Source organism: Lygodium microphyllum, chromosome 23 (assembly GCF_053477565.2).
Source record: "Lygodium microphyllum isolate KBCC chromosome 23, Lygodium_microphyllum_v1.1.10, whole genome shotgun sequence".
NCBI classification, from domain to species: domain Eukaryota; kingdom Viridiplantae; phylum Streptophyta; class Polypodiopsida; order Schizaeales; family Lygodiaceae; genus Lygodium; species Lygodium microphyllum.
Window position 1 is genome coordinate 67,767,353 of NC_141157.1, and position 15,218 is coordinate 67,782,570.

The window sequence follows — 15,218 nt, forward strand, 5'->3', positions numbered from 1 at the left end:
GACACTGGGGCACTTTTCACTCTCGGTAGGAGAGGTTTTTTCCCCTAGACTCTCGGTAGGATACACACGTACGGGCATTTACCGTGTTCGGGTGTGAACATCCCCGTTATGGGTATTTACCTTGTACTTTCAGTTTTATACTCTTTTAGTCTATTGCATTGGGTGTGGTGCTTCACTCTCTACTGTCTTTTGTTTTCTGTGCTGAGCTTTGATTCCACCTCCACTCTCACACCGTTGACGATGACTACGAGGGAGGAGATGATGCGGCCCATGACAAAGTAGAAGACGAAGTGGGGAGCAATCGTGATGATGCTGAGTGAGAGGGAGACGATAATGACGAAGTAGAAGAGGAAGGTGATAATGGCGAGGGGAAAGGCCACTTGGCACTCTCACACCGTTGACGATGACTACGAGGGAGGAGTTGATGCGGCCCATGACAAAGTAGAAGACGAAGTGGAGAGCAATTGTGATGATGCTGAGTGAGAGGGAGACGATAATGACGAAGTAGAAGAGGAAGGTGATAATGGCGAGGGGAAAGGCCACTTGGCTAAGCATCTCCCCTTGGACTTAACGGCAAGTCCATAGGCCATCGCCACCACCCTTGGACGGATCCATTCTACGAAAGGGTGGTCCCAGAGGATTGGCAGGTTTCTCACAAGGTTCTACAGTTGTGCGATCTTTAGGCATTGTTAGATTAGAATCTGATTCATGTTGTTTTAGGGGATTAGAATGGGACTATGCCCTATGGGTAGAGAGGTTGAGCGGTCCATTCCTCTCATTTTCCATTCTCTTTGAACAAAGTGGTAGCATGGGTCTGCTTCGGCTTGGGTATCTCCACGTAAAGTAAGATGTCTAGGTCTCGACGCTAGAATGCCATCAGGAGACTTTGATCGCTATAGTCGTACGATCTTTAGGCATTGTTAGATTAGAACCCAATTCATGTTGTTTTAGGGGATTGGAATGGGACTATGCCTTATGGGCAGAGAGGTTGAGCGGTCCATCCGTCTCATTTTCCATTCTCTTTGAACCAAGTGGTAGCATGGCTCTGCTTCGGCTTAGGTATCTCCACGTAATGTAAGATATCTAGGTCTCGATGCTGCTAGAATGCCGTCAGGAGACTTTGACCGCTACAGTTGTACGATCTTTAGGTATTGTTAGATTAGAACCCGATTCATGTTGTTTTAGGGGGTTGGAATGGGATTATGCCCTATGGGTAGAGGTTGAGCGGTCCATTCCTTTCATTTTCCATTCTCTTTGAACCAAGTGGTAGCATGGGTCTGCTTCGGCTTGGGTATCTCCACGTAAAGTAAGATGTCTAGGTCTCGACGCTAGAATGCCGTCAGGAGACTTTGACGGCTACAGTCGTACGATCTTTAGGCATTGTTAGATTAGAACCCGATTCATGTTGTTTTAGGGAATTGGAATGGGATTATGCCCTATTGATAGAGAGGTTGAGCAGTCCATCCCTCTCATTTCCCATTCTCTTTGAATCAAGTGGTGGCACGGGTCTACTTCGGCTTGGGTATCTCCATGCAAAGTAAGATGTCTAGGTCTCGATGTTAGAATGCCGTCAAGAGACTTTGATCGCTAGGAACCCAAATTTTAGGTCAATTCTAGTGGGTTTGGCCACGAACGTTTTGTGCGAGGTGGACTCGGGAAACCCTAGGCGACAAATCCCGTGAAATTCCATGGGAGTGTCGGGCGGCAACGCTTAGACTCGTCGCTCGATGGACTGCTAAAAGCGTGCCTAGACAGTCAAAGGCGGACACCTTACAGTTGGTAGTGTGCTAGGTTCGGATATGGTGGAAGTAATGGTGCAAGAATCAATGTATTTTTGAAGCCACTCACTTGGGCTCAGTTGACAGATGCTGTACGCAGATGATACCTTTCGTCAATCTATCAAACTTTGAAGATGAATAAAATTTTCAAGTTAAAGCAACTAGAATTAACCTTGGAAGCCTACTACTCGAAGTTTGTAACCCTATTAAAATATGCACCGCCTATGGATATTGGGCAGCAAGTATCCAAGTTTTGTCATGGCTTGAAGACTTCTTTGAACTACCATCTCGAAGCAATGTATCCAACGAACTTACAATATGCATTACTTCGAGCAAAGCTAATTATCCAAGAACTTAATTCGAGCAATGGTGACAAAGATGATTCTCGAGATCAAGACAAGAGATGCCACACATGCGGAGAGGTAGGGCACATTCGTAAGAGATATCCCTATCGTTAATGCTTCCATTGCAATGAGCTAGGACATGTCCAAGCAGACTGCCTTGACTTAAGTCCAGAAGATATGGAGCCTCCAAAGAAATGAAGCTCTACAAGTACATTCTATGGATATATAGAGGAATCAGATGAAGATGAAGACCTAGAACCCCCTTCACCTTATCAGGATAATTCGAAATCCTAGAAATTTATCGACATGTAATACAACTCATATTGGAAATAAATTCTACTATTGTACCTACGATTAATTGCAAAAATATGAGTTGCACTACCTAAGTTATTAAAAGTAGCGCAACAGGCGCATGGTGGGTCCTAACCCACATGCCTTAAGCCCCATTAATGCTTATCTTTCCCAATTCTTTCCAGATGAGGACATCTCGAGTTCTCTAATAGGGAGAGGATGTAATATTTCCCCCTCCATCGCCCCGATAGGAACCACCACCTCCCCCTCTCCCTTATTAATATGATTAATTGAAATTTGTTTTTCCACCCCCGAACCACCACCTCCCCCTCTCCCTTATTAATATGATTAATTGAAATTTGTTTTTCCACCCCCTCCTCTGATGTTGCTCTCAGGTGGGGGGGGGGGAAAGAAGGGGAGTTGTTGACGATGACGTGAGGAGGGAGGAAGCCGTTGATGACTATGAGGGAGGAGATGACATGGCCAATGACCAAGTAGAAGACAAAGTGGGGAGCTGATCATGATGATGTTGAATGAGAGGAAGACGATGTTGACGAAGTAGGAGAGGAAGCTGATAATGGCGAGGGAGAAGGCCACGTGGCCAAGCACCTTGCCTTGGACTTAACGGCCAGTCCACATGCCGTCGCCGCCATGGACAAAGACAAGTGGAGGGTGGTGACACCACCATTATCCAACGTCGCCGCTCCCCCCTACGCCCCCCCTCTTCCCATCGTAAAAAAATTTGAAGGAAGGGTATTACCTCTTGCTCCCCTTTTTTGCTAGAGAGAGAGAGAGAGAGAGAGAGAGAGAGAGAGAGAGAGAGAGAGAGAGAGAGAGAGAGAGAGACTCTGAAGAATCTCCTTCTCTTTTTCTTCTTAGAGGGTGTCCACACGCATCATTTCTTCTTCCATTGCTCGCGAACCCATACTTCATTTCCGCGAGATTATCCTTCAATCGTAAGCCCATTTCGCTTTCTAATTGGCCTTGCTAATTGAGTATAAGGTGCAGAAGCTTTGTGCGAAGCGTGTCTGAAAGACAAGAAGATCGGGGATGACAACCAAGCGGAAATTATTGCGTCGAGATGAGAATCCCAACAAGCAACAAAGCCTTGGGCAAGGACATCACTGCCTATCAAACTGCGGTACAAGTCGTAGGTAACATATTTCCAAATTGATGAATGCTTGCTTTGATTCTTGCATGAGAAAGCATTAGGTCCGTATTATGCCGCATGAGAATAAGACATTGAAAATGATAAATTGCCTCGCAAGTATTCGAAGGATTAAATTTCCCAAATGCGTGTATCAAGAGAAGGTAATTGTATTTAGATGCTATGCGATGAATTCATAAACAATATATAAGACTTCAAGCATTGTCAACTTTCCGTCCTCGCAATAGTAGTTGCGTTTTTGTCACTTTGAAGATATATGTTGCAACTTGCATGCCTGAAGGATTGCATGGCAAGCAACTTAGTAAAGAAGAGAATCATTTTCGAAGCTCTAGACCTTTGCCCAGACCTTTGCCTAAGCTCTCGCTAAAATAGCTCATGTTTGATAGATTGGGAATCTTGATGTTGTGCTTAGCTAGTATAAACAATGATCACAAGGATTAAAGACTAGGATGCCTTGGGATTTGTTCGATAACCGTTATGCTTATCAATCCAAATTCTTGGATTGAGCAAGATACAAACAACTTCGGGCCTCAAAGACAAATAGAGAGCTCAAGGGGTTAGAAAAATAGAAGGCGCAGGAAAGACTGATGCTTTTGTACTTGCTGAGAAGAGGATTAGGTTATGGAATAATATAAGTGACCTGTAGAACTTACGTCATGTATAATGTTTAAATCCCTAATATATGCCTTAGCCCAAGGAAGGAGTATAAAGTAAAATTTACATAGAATTGCTCTTCGATCCCAAGGGGGAGAGCGGATGTGTGACGAAAATATTATCGTGTCTACTATTGTATTGTTTGAAAAAGGATACCATTGTTTTGATGATTAATCAAACAACGTCCTAAATGCTTTTATATTAAACTGATTGTTAGGATGAATGACTATTCTAAGTGCTTGTATTTAATGGTAAATGCATAGTAGGGGTTAGTGATGACAAGTTGCCATGGGAAAATAAAGGAATGTGTTCTTGGAAGATGATATTAGGTTGATTACTTGGATTGTGGTTGATTCTTAATTGGATTAATTAAGGAAGGATATTTTGTGTGGGTGGATCATCTCCAAGGTCACGCCGCGTTTCAATCTGAGAGGGCAGTGCTCGATTCACTGGCCGAAGGTTGAGTGGTGAAAAGGCCAACCACGGAAGTTGTGTCTTACTCTTAGGTCGCTTGGGGTTAGTGGAGCTTTGGACACCCCTTGTCTACTTTATAAAGGAGTTGAAGATTGCAGTGAGCCCAACATCTGTGGCGTTGGAAGATCCTATTCTAGATAATGGATAGAAATTACAGTACCATGTGATTTGGACTGGGTACTTCTGTTGGACAGAAGGGATATATAATTTCTCATGTATGGGCAGGAGAGAAAGATTAACGTGAAGATCAATTAAGGAATTTGTTTGAACTTGTTGTGAAAGGATTGCTTGCTTTGTATTCGTGTTTGTGTCATAAAATTACGAGAACGAATCTTGTTTTCTAAAATGTATAATTAATGAAGCTGATTTTAAATATGAGATAAATGTGATAGGACCTAATTAGATAACTAAAGAACTTCTATTGAGAGAAGTGGGTGGAAGGAATCCTCGATGGGTCTGTCCTACGGAAGGGTGGTCCCAGGGAACTTGGGGGTTTCATAAGTTCTACAATCGTATGATCTTTAGGTATTGTTAGGTTAGAATCCGATTCATGCCGTTTTAGGGGACCGGAACAAAACTATGCCCTACGGGCAGAGGTTGAGCGGCGCATCTCTCTCGTTTTCCATTGTCTTTGAACGAAGTGGCAGCATAGGTTAGAATCCGATTCATGTCGTTTTAGGGGAATGGAATGGAACTATGCTCTACAGGCAGAGAGGTTGAGCGGCGCATGCCTCTCGTTTTCCATTCTCTTTGAACCAAGTGGCAACATAGGTTTGCTTCGGCTTGGGTATCTGTACGTAAAGTAAGATTTCCAGGTCTGGATGCTAGAATGCCTACAAGAGACTTTGACTAACAAGAATCCAAATTTCAGGTCGATGCTGTGCACACAAAGACAGTGTGCACATGTTTTAGAGATAGGAGAGAGGAGATGGGTATGGATGCATAAGTCCATCCATGGTTTTGCTGCATTGTTATATTCAGCCTACAAGTCGTCGACGGTCATGGATGATAGAGAGTTCTATTCAAACCAGCTTGCTTATTTGACTCGTATGGTCCTTGTGGATGACCACAATGCAGTGTTGAAGGAGCTAGGATGCTATGCATATCAGAGAGGGCATGTGGCTTTTGCTTCTCCTACTTGTTGGAGGAGTGAGTCACTTGTGAAGCCTTTATTTTGGTGGCAAAACTTTGGATACGCACTGGAGACCCTTCAGCCCTTAGCCATGAGGATCCTTTCTAGGATTGCTCTTCGGGTGGATGTGAGAGAAATTGGAGTGTCTATTCTCTCATTCACACAAAGATTCGCAATCGGATTAGCATACGATAGTAAGAGCGGCTAGTCTTTTACCGCACTAACTTATGCATGACGAGGGCTATGATGGGCATGGGTAGTTTGAAGCAAGTAAAGTTAAAACACTTAACCATAAAATTTAAAATTTGTTGTTTTAAACTTTGAATTTTGAGGTTTATACTTGACAATTTAGACTTTAGCATTTACAATCTTACGTGCATCATTGCATTGTGTAGGTGAATGTTGATACATTCAAGTTGACGGTCAACACTCTTTTGAGTGTGCATTAGGAGATGGACGAGGAGGAGATGGTTTTTGAAGCTCTCTATAGAGAGCTTATAGCAACAGATACTTGTGACACTCGCAGTCAACGTGCTTGTGAGCAAGGAGTTCAAGTAGGTGGTAGTAGGGGCATGGTCATTCGACGCCCTCCAACATTAAGGAGGGGTGGTTTGAGTGGCTTGCAGACATATATAAAGCGGGGCTCTAGTAGTTCACATCGTGTGCCTCATGATGACATCTCCCCTTGTCTGCATAGCTGCCACCTAGGGAGCCATTATTTGATGATGGTGGTAACCTCATTAGTGAGGATGAGTTTGAGCGTGTCTCATCATCCGATGTCGAGGAGTCATCTTCATACTCTCTTGATGGGCACTCTGATGGTTATGATGATAATGATGATGATGATAATGATAATAGTGGGGCCTCATCATAGATTCATAGGTCTCTCTATTTTTTGTATCAAATATCTACTATCATTGTATCCACATGCATGATGCCACTATGATACATTAGATTGTAGTTGTATCGAATGTTTTGCGCAGCCCATGCGACCGCAATGGTCACTCTCATGTATTCATCTTATTTTGTAATGAAATGGCTATTTTCACTTTAAATATGTATTCTATCATTTAATGATTTATGATTTTTGTCATTTAAAAAATCATCTTAAAATTTTTTGTACTAATATCGGACCGTACCTTTTAAAATCATAAGGTACTATTTAGTACTATTTTTTATCGTACCATACCATATCATACCTTTCGTACCTAACAACTATGTTGTTAACTTTAGTTAAGTGCTTCACTTAGCCTTGAAATGTGTGGATATCTTACTTTTTCAAAAAGAAGAGTTTACTTTTAGGAAATTAAAAGAAAAATAGTGTTCTTACTCTCTCGTGTAGAAAAAAAGGCAATGCTTTTGCTCGTGATAGTACGCCTTTGTTTGGAGAATGCTTGTGGGTGGAATGCCTCTTGTCGCTGCTCTTTCAAGACAAACATTTCCAATGGCTTACTACAATTGATGAGACCTATTGACATTGGTTGCTCATTTGCCTAGTGGCAAGACACATATGGTCTCTACTGGTCGAGTTTTGGAGTTATGTTATTGGAGCATCCATGCATCCACTAGTTTATGTGTGTGACAAACCCAAAGTGACTCTATGCTTCACATGCTATTGTCGTTTTCCACCTTTTTGCGCTTTTGGGATTGTTATCATGATTGAATTATGTGAATTGCATTCGTTTTTACTTCCCATTCCGGAGTGCACAATCATATTGGTTGCTTGATGGATCTCCTATGTTGGTAATTTAGCACCATATAATCTGCCGGTGTCATTTTTAGGGATGAATTTGCTTCTTGGCATTCTGCGATCTCTTTAGTCTCTTTGTTGTTCACTTAGTTCTCTTGTGAATCCAAAATAATTATTACAATTATCCATTATGAGAGAGAGAGAGAGAGAGAGAGAGAGAGAGAGAGAGAGAGAGCACTCTTTACTTAACACCATTGTGCAGGAAGAGGAGGAGCGTTGTCGCAAGGAAGCCGTAGTTGAATCTAAGAAAGGCAAGAACACAAAAAGTAAAGCAAAATACAAAAGTAAAGCTAAGAATGAAGAGGTGAGATCTAAGAAGAAGAAAATAAAGGATGAAGATAACAACGAAAGGCATAAGTCAAGGCGACCTGACCTCAAAGCTATTCACCAGGTCCCTCTTACACTATGACTATACGAAAGTACAAGTTACTTTAGAAATGATGAGCTAGATAGAAAAGGAAAAAATTTCTTTGTTTGCACTAGTTTATTTTAGAGTAAATCATTACAGCATAATTTTTACTTCAAAGTATATCATCGAAGCATACCTTATACTTCAAAATAGATCATTGAAGCATACATTCTACTATAGCTGCCCATGGCTTTCGACCAGCATTGACCACCAACGCTAATATATATATATATATATATATATATATATATATATATATATATATTTGAACTTCAACTTTTAGAAATGTGTTGTTTACATCAATCTAGTTTTGGCACCAATTAGCATGGATACAAGAGCAATGATAAGATGAATGGTGGTCATTCGTGCTATAGGCAGACAAGTCTCCATTTAGTTAATATTGGCATATGCTGGGCATATCCCTTGTGACCATTGTTGTTGCATTTCTCCATGATATCATTTAAGTGGAATCTCAACTTGAAAATCCACTTCATTGGCGTCACTTGACTTTTTGGGGTCATTTAGTCAAGTCTATGCTATCGCACGTTTCACTTACGACCCTCTAACATCCCGTGATTGCTAAAATACTGTTGCACCAAGAAAAGCGTGTGTGATTCCATTCCATGTTGTATCGCACTCGCGAATTACTAGATCTCGTACATGCTAAAAGGCTGCTGCGTCAAGATAAGCATGGTTTATATTGAAAGGATTTTGTAAGTCACTAATCTTTTAAGTGCTCAACTCAAAGACGATACAGAACCCAAACGTGGAGACGATACTCCTACCCAACCTATTATGGCAATAATATGGATGGCCACAACGCTAAAGGTTGCCAACAAATCCATGCCGCAGTCCCGCCCCACACGTAATTTTGCACTCGTCTTCCATAATTCTCCTTGCTTCGGGTCCTCAGAGTACGCCTTGGTGCCTTTTTTAAGACACTCACAATCTGCCGCCGTCAATCCTCCAATAGCGATGATCAGCCATCAACTCTCTTTCTCGCACTCCTTAGTCTACATTCATCTGTTGGCTCATGCCCTTGCTGTTGTCGCTTGTGGAGTAGCAAAGTCTTACCAAGTGAGCCGGAGTGTTACTGATCAAGGTGAGTCGTTACTTGCTTGTCTAGTTGAAGCTAATTTGTGTTTGGTTCGTGGTAGTTTGTGGCTAGTGTTCTACGTTGAAGATCTTATCTTGTACAAGGTAGCAAGGTAGCTTTGAGGATTTGAAGGAAGAGTGTTGGATTGTGCTTGGAAGTTGGGCTGGCGGCTTGATTATCTTGTACAAATACACAAATAAACAAGCATAGAGATTTGAGGATCTTTTTCACCCCTTGGATTTTCTCATCTTTCTTGAGTTATGCTTAGAACCTAGTGTCTTATACAAGTAGATGCTGTTGTCTTGATGGTGCTCCTTAGACCCTCTTGGCTTGTGCTTAGCAAAATACACCAAAAGGCATGTGTGAATCTTATGTTGAGACCCAGCAAACTTGTTTTCATGCTAATGAAGAAAGGTTAGAGAAGTGAGTACACTAACGTGAAATGTAAGATACAAGGGTGACCTAGATGTGGTTGAATGCCATTCAGGGTCACAATGGAAACCCTAAATAGGAAAATTCTCAACCTGGTGTTATGTTCAAGCTTGTGTTAAGACTTAATCAAGACTATGGTTTGGGTTAGATCTAGATGAGGTTGGCAATACTTTGAGGGTTGGGTTTTAGGCTTGATTTATTGAGACCCTTATTGTTGTATGTCTTGTTTGGAGCAAAGGGGGCTACAACAACACGTTCGGATCAACAGTAGATCCAATTTTTGTGGACTTCTACAGCTAATTTCTCCTCCATTAGAGGATGGCAATACTTTGAGGGTTGAGTTTTAGGGATACCTTGATTGTAGGTCTTGATTGTTGTAGGTCTTATAGGTCTTGTTGTAGGTCTTGTTTTGAGACCTTGATTGCTGTAGGTCTTGTTTTGAGCAAAGAGGGCTACAACGATATGTCTTTGGATCAAATTTAGAGCCAATTTTTGTGGATCTCTAGAGTTAATTGCTCTAAGTTCTTGGGTTTAGGAAATGGAGGCTAGACAATCATATTTAAGATTTGGAGAGCCATAGGTTATAGGTGTTTGTTTTGGTCAAGTTTCGGGCCTTGGCAAATGTGGTGGGCTCATAGGGAGACTCCATAGGGGAATCTCAGTGGATTTCCAACATTGTCTTGTTGATTGTATGTGGCTACCTATCATACAATTATTGATGGGCCTTATCTCTTTTGTCCAAGCTTTTGATTCTTGCTATATTCTTTATCTAGGGTTGAGAGGTTGATTCGGGTAGTAAGCAAAGAAACAATAGGGTTTGTAGTGGAGACAACTAAGCGTATGACAAACATGAATAGGAAGGAACTCAGAAACATTGAAAATGGAAGATTGATGAATTGAATTGTGCAATAGTCTTAGGCTTCCATGTCTCAAGGATTGGGGTGAGGGGGGAGAGGTGAGCCAAGGAGTCGGTGATGATAGAGTAGTGGAGATGATTGCATTGTCTTGCTTGATGTTGTGAGAGCATGCAACGAAAAGGACAGTGAACATAGAGAGAAGAAGGAGATGGTGGATGTGAAGAGACACTAACTCGGTGGTAATAGTTGGTGTTGGAGTTAGCGGTAGGGTTTGAAGTAGATCTTGCCTTTGCTCTTGGATGAAGGTAAGGGTATTTCTTATAGCACTTCTGGTGGTGCGAGGTCTTCCCATAGTGAGGATATCCCAATCTTCACATAGCGAGGATATCCCAATCTTCCCATAGTGAGGATACTTGGGATATCCTTTGTACTTCTCCTTGAAATTTGAAGTTGACTCCAATTTCTTCTTTTTTTTTCTTTTGCTTGGGTGATCTTTTACTTGTCGATGATGCCGTTATGGGCATGATTATGCACATTGGCTTTGCTAGAATCTCTCTCCATGTGATGCACATCTTGCTCAAGCACCAATGGGGTTGGCTTCCCCCAAGTGATATTGTCCTGGTATGAGAGATGAGAAGATTGGAATAGAACACATCATATGTCGTTGATGTAGATGTGAAGTGTCACAGCTAGGTTCATATGCTGGTGATGAAGATGTGAGAGAATTCATAACTAGGTCCTTTGAAGGAACCTTTTTACCAACGTATACAAGCTTATCTTAGATCTCCTCCATCTTGTTAATGTGGTCCTTCATCTCATAGGGGAATTTGTGACAAAGCTATTGTAGCTTGATCTGAAGAGATTGGGGATGCCCGAATGTTTGAGTTTGGTAGAGAGATGAATAGGTCAGGGTATAGGGAGTGTGACAAAATCTGAAAGGTCAAAAGTGTCTAGGATGCACTTGACTTTGCATGACCATAGAGGGTAGTTCGCCCCATCCAACTTCTCGGATGTGGGTAGAGAAGGTACGATAGGCACTTGCACAAGGGGTGCCATCATTGCCAATCAGTGATTGGTAGCCTTGGAAGATAGAGAAGTGAGAGAATGATAAGATGGTGGTTGGTCAGAGCCTGTTCAATGATCCTCATGGTAACAGCTTTGGGAATGCTGATCTTCATAGTCTTGGTTGCAGCTCTGACGGTCCTCACAATCTTGATTCACACGATTCCATTTGTCATACTTGTTGGCCATAGATGTACTTCAAGGATGCTTGCAAGAAAACACGAGAACAGATGTTGCATTGGGTGTTCTCCCAATTGAATGCAGCCTTAATGAGGTTGAAATGGAGGAGAAAGATATGCAAACACATGATCTTGCTGAAATGCAGAGTTCAGCACCGCTCTGTTGACTCGGTCTTCATACTTCTTGGATGATGCCTAGCTGGTTGGAATGGTGGATAGGTTACCCCTCTTTGAAGCCTCCAACTCCCAACTCGATGAATGATATCATGTGAGGGTGTGCAACAAAAAGAAAAGTGAATGCGAAGAGATGTAGATTGAATCAACGCAGGAGAGGAGGAACAAACTGAGTACAATGGTTGAAAGGTACATGGTTGCAACGGTCGGCCCCAACAAGCAACATTGAGTGCGAGTGTGGGTGTGAGACGGTAGTGAAGGGATGAGAGAGAATGACAAGGGCTCGTTGAATGATCACAATGGATGAATGAATCAAGGGGCAGGCTGCCTATAAATAGGGAAAACCACAATTGGTAATCAAGTCTAGTAGTAGGGAAATATTGTTCCAGCCCCTTGGGAATGTGCGAATGTGTGCCACACCCCAAAAAAGCCAAAAGAACGAGGGAACATTGTAGGGAAACACCTACGAAGGGGAAACAGTTGGGGAATGTTCTTTTTCTCTTTGGCTTGTTTTAACTGTTTATAGGCTATACAGCTCTCTCTCTCTCTTGATACTCTCACATAGTACCTCTCTCTAAAACAGCTCTCAGCCTTTGCTCAACTAATTACAGCTCTCTTTCTCTCTCTCTCTCTCTCTCTCTCTCTCTCTCTCTATTTCTCTCTAAAGGAGCTTTGTTTTTGCAGCTCTCTCTCTCTCTCTCTCTCACACACAAGTTGAGAGCTTCAGATTTTATTGTTATCAGCCTTTTCTTTTACTACTTACAGGTCACTTGCTCTCTCTCTCTCTCTCTCTCTCTCCCCCGACAGGTTGCCACTGCCTCGAGCCAAAAAGAAAAAACAGCTCTTTGTTTTATAGCATTGCCTCTCTCTCAAAACAGGCTAAGGGCCTCGATTTTTAATATTTACAATTCTCTTTGTCTTTGTGAGTCCTATGGAGGGTTGACTAATGCTTTTGATTTGTGAATTTGTAGAAGTCATGGTTTCCTTGGGATCAAAGTGTTTGGGCAAAAAGCTATCTTAGCCTAGCTGGTGGGATGAGGTTGAAAAATGGATGATTATGCATCAAAGGGAGATGCAAAGAATTGGAAATGCAAAAGGTGTGAGCAATTGAAAATAGGAGGATTCAATCATGTGAAGCAACACTTATGCCATGTTGACATTAGAGCGCAAATAATATTTTTCCCAAACACCACATTGAAAATACGAAGAGAGCTCTTTGCAAAGTACCTAAGTGAAGAAGAGAAAACATGTGCAAATTTAAGGCTAGAAATTAATGCCTCCTTTTTTAGTGGAGAAAATGGGGGACTTGGAACTTTTGCATTCTCACAGTCTCATCATGGATAATGCAACAAGCAACAAACCTTCGGTATAGCTTGGGATCCTCATAGAAAAGAGAGGGTGGATGTAATTGTGGCAAGGTTTTTCTACCATGATCATGTTGCATTCATTGTTACAAGGTCTCCCCACTTCCTTGAGATGGTCCAAGAGATTGCAAAGTATGGTTCGACTTATAAGCCTCGATCATATTAGACATTGCATGCCACTTTGTTGCAAAACAAAAAGGATGCAATTGAATGTGCTTTGCAAGTGTGCAAAAAGTTGGGTGAAGAATGATGTCTCTTTGATAGCAGATGGGTGGAGTGATACTTGAAAACGGTCCATCCATGGGATGGTTGCTTATTTTTGAGGAAATATGCAATCCATTTCCCCACATGATGCCTTAAGTATAGGAAAAAGTGGAGGTTAGCTTGTGGAGGAATAGATTGAAGGAGTTGAAAAAGTTGGGGCTGAAAATGTAATCCAGTTTATTGCTGATGGTGAGGCAATAAATAGGGCAGCATGTATGAGACTATTAGAGATTAGTCATCCCTTGGACTAGCATTTCTTAGATTACAAATGTTGCAGTCAATTCTCTCAGAGGACATTATTCATCAATTATGTCAATTTGTGGATATTTTCAGCAATCGTAGTGTACAGGCACCTTTTTGGGCCATGTGGTAGGCAAGCTAGTTGGCATAGATTGTTCTATGCATTTATGATGCTGTTGGCTCTTTGCTGATCAAGTTGGCTAGTTTTTTACTGGCTGATTGCATTATTTTATTGTATTTATTTTCTCCTATTTGCAATGGAAGCATAGACAAGCGCTGAAATAAACTGTTGAATATAAGACAAAAGAACAAAAGAACACTGCAAAGGAAGAGAACTCAGAGATGTGCTCAAGAAATGGAATCCATATACCAAACACAAGAATGATGCGTGCAACAGTGAGTCACTGGTTGTGTGGGCATTGCATCGGCTCCTCTCTCCAATAGGAAGACAATCTAAAGAATGATATGATTGAATGAGAGGAGGAGCCACTGAATAAATAGGTCCTAAATATGCCATATATGGTAGCCGGTCGGCCAGTAATAAATGCTTAAATAATCACTCATATAATCACTATAGAATGCCTAGATTACCTAGTAATATCAAGTATAGCCTAGACCCACACATAAGCTGACTAGATTGCTAACACCCTTTCTCAAATCATGGGTGATCTAATAAAATACAATCATAATCGTATACAACAAAGAACCACTAGAGTAGAACTATGGATACCCAAGTAGTGGGTGATCAAGCCACTATGGTGCCTTGGAGAGAACCTGAGGTCAATGTCGATTGTACCAGCTCTTTAAAATAGAGAAGAGGTATAATTGATCTTTGTGTTTGTCAATAATGTCCCGCAGTAGTATACAAGACTATCTTGTCAAAAACACATTTACAAATATGTGACTATGGATTTTTCACCTTTGGCCAAGATTGCCAAAGTGTAGCCATATCTGTAGGCATAGCTGTAGCCATATCTGTAGCCATATCTGTATGCCTATGCCTACAGATATGGCTACACCTATGCCTACAGATATGCCTACAGATATGGCTGATGATTTGGATGCTTTGGAACACAAATGCTGATTTTGATGATGATATGGCTTTCTTAAATACTATGTATGATAGTATTATTGATATCTTGTTGCTAGTGGTAGACATGTATTGTCCAATGGTTACTTTATGATAGTTTCAAATTTCAAGCTGCCATTTTTTGTACAATGTTGTCGATACTTGATGCTTCTTGACTCTTTATGTAGTATGATCTTAGTTTATCATCTATGAAAAATTCTATCATGTTTTGCAACTTGTATATGTGTTTTTCAAATAGCTTATATGAAATATATAAATGAATAGTTTGAAATATATAAATTCTGTATACAATACAAGTTTCGCTTATGTTCTCGTTCCAATTCTTGTTCTTGTTTCCATTCCGGTCCTTGTTCAATTGCTACTATGAATCAAATGGCTAGGCCAAAATGAAGGCTATTAGCACAGTCTATAGTGTCCAAAAAAGAACATCTAAAGCGCAGAAGACACATAAATTGTAAAC

At 41.3% G+C, this 15,218-nt stretch overlaps 1 protein-coding gene across 1 annotated transcript in view; it reads left to right on the forward strand.

Annotated features, from left to right (window-relative positions):
• SUVH4 (histone-lysine N-methyltransferase, H3 lysine-9 specific SUVH4-like protein) overlaps positions 1-15,218 on the forward strand; it is a 122,022-nt gene that overhangs the window by 40,313 nt on the left and 66,491 nt on the right. Inside the window, exon 2 of the mRNA XM_087663711.1 lies at positions 7,794-7,982. Within this exon, the coding sequence (XP_087519837.1) occupies positions 7,794-7,982 (189 nt within the window). The remainder of the gene's footprint in view (positions 1-7,793; positions 7,983-15,218) is intronic.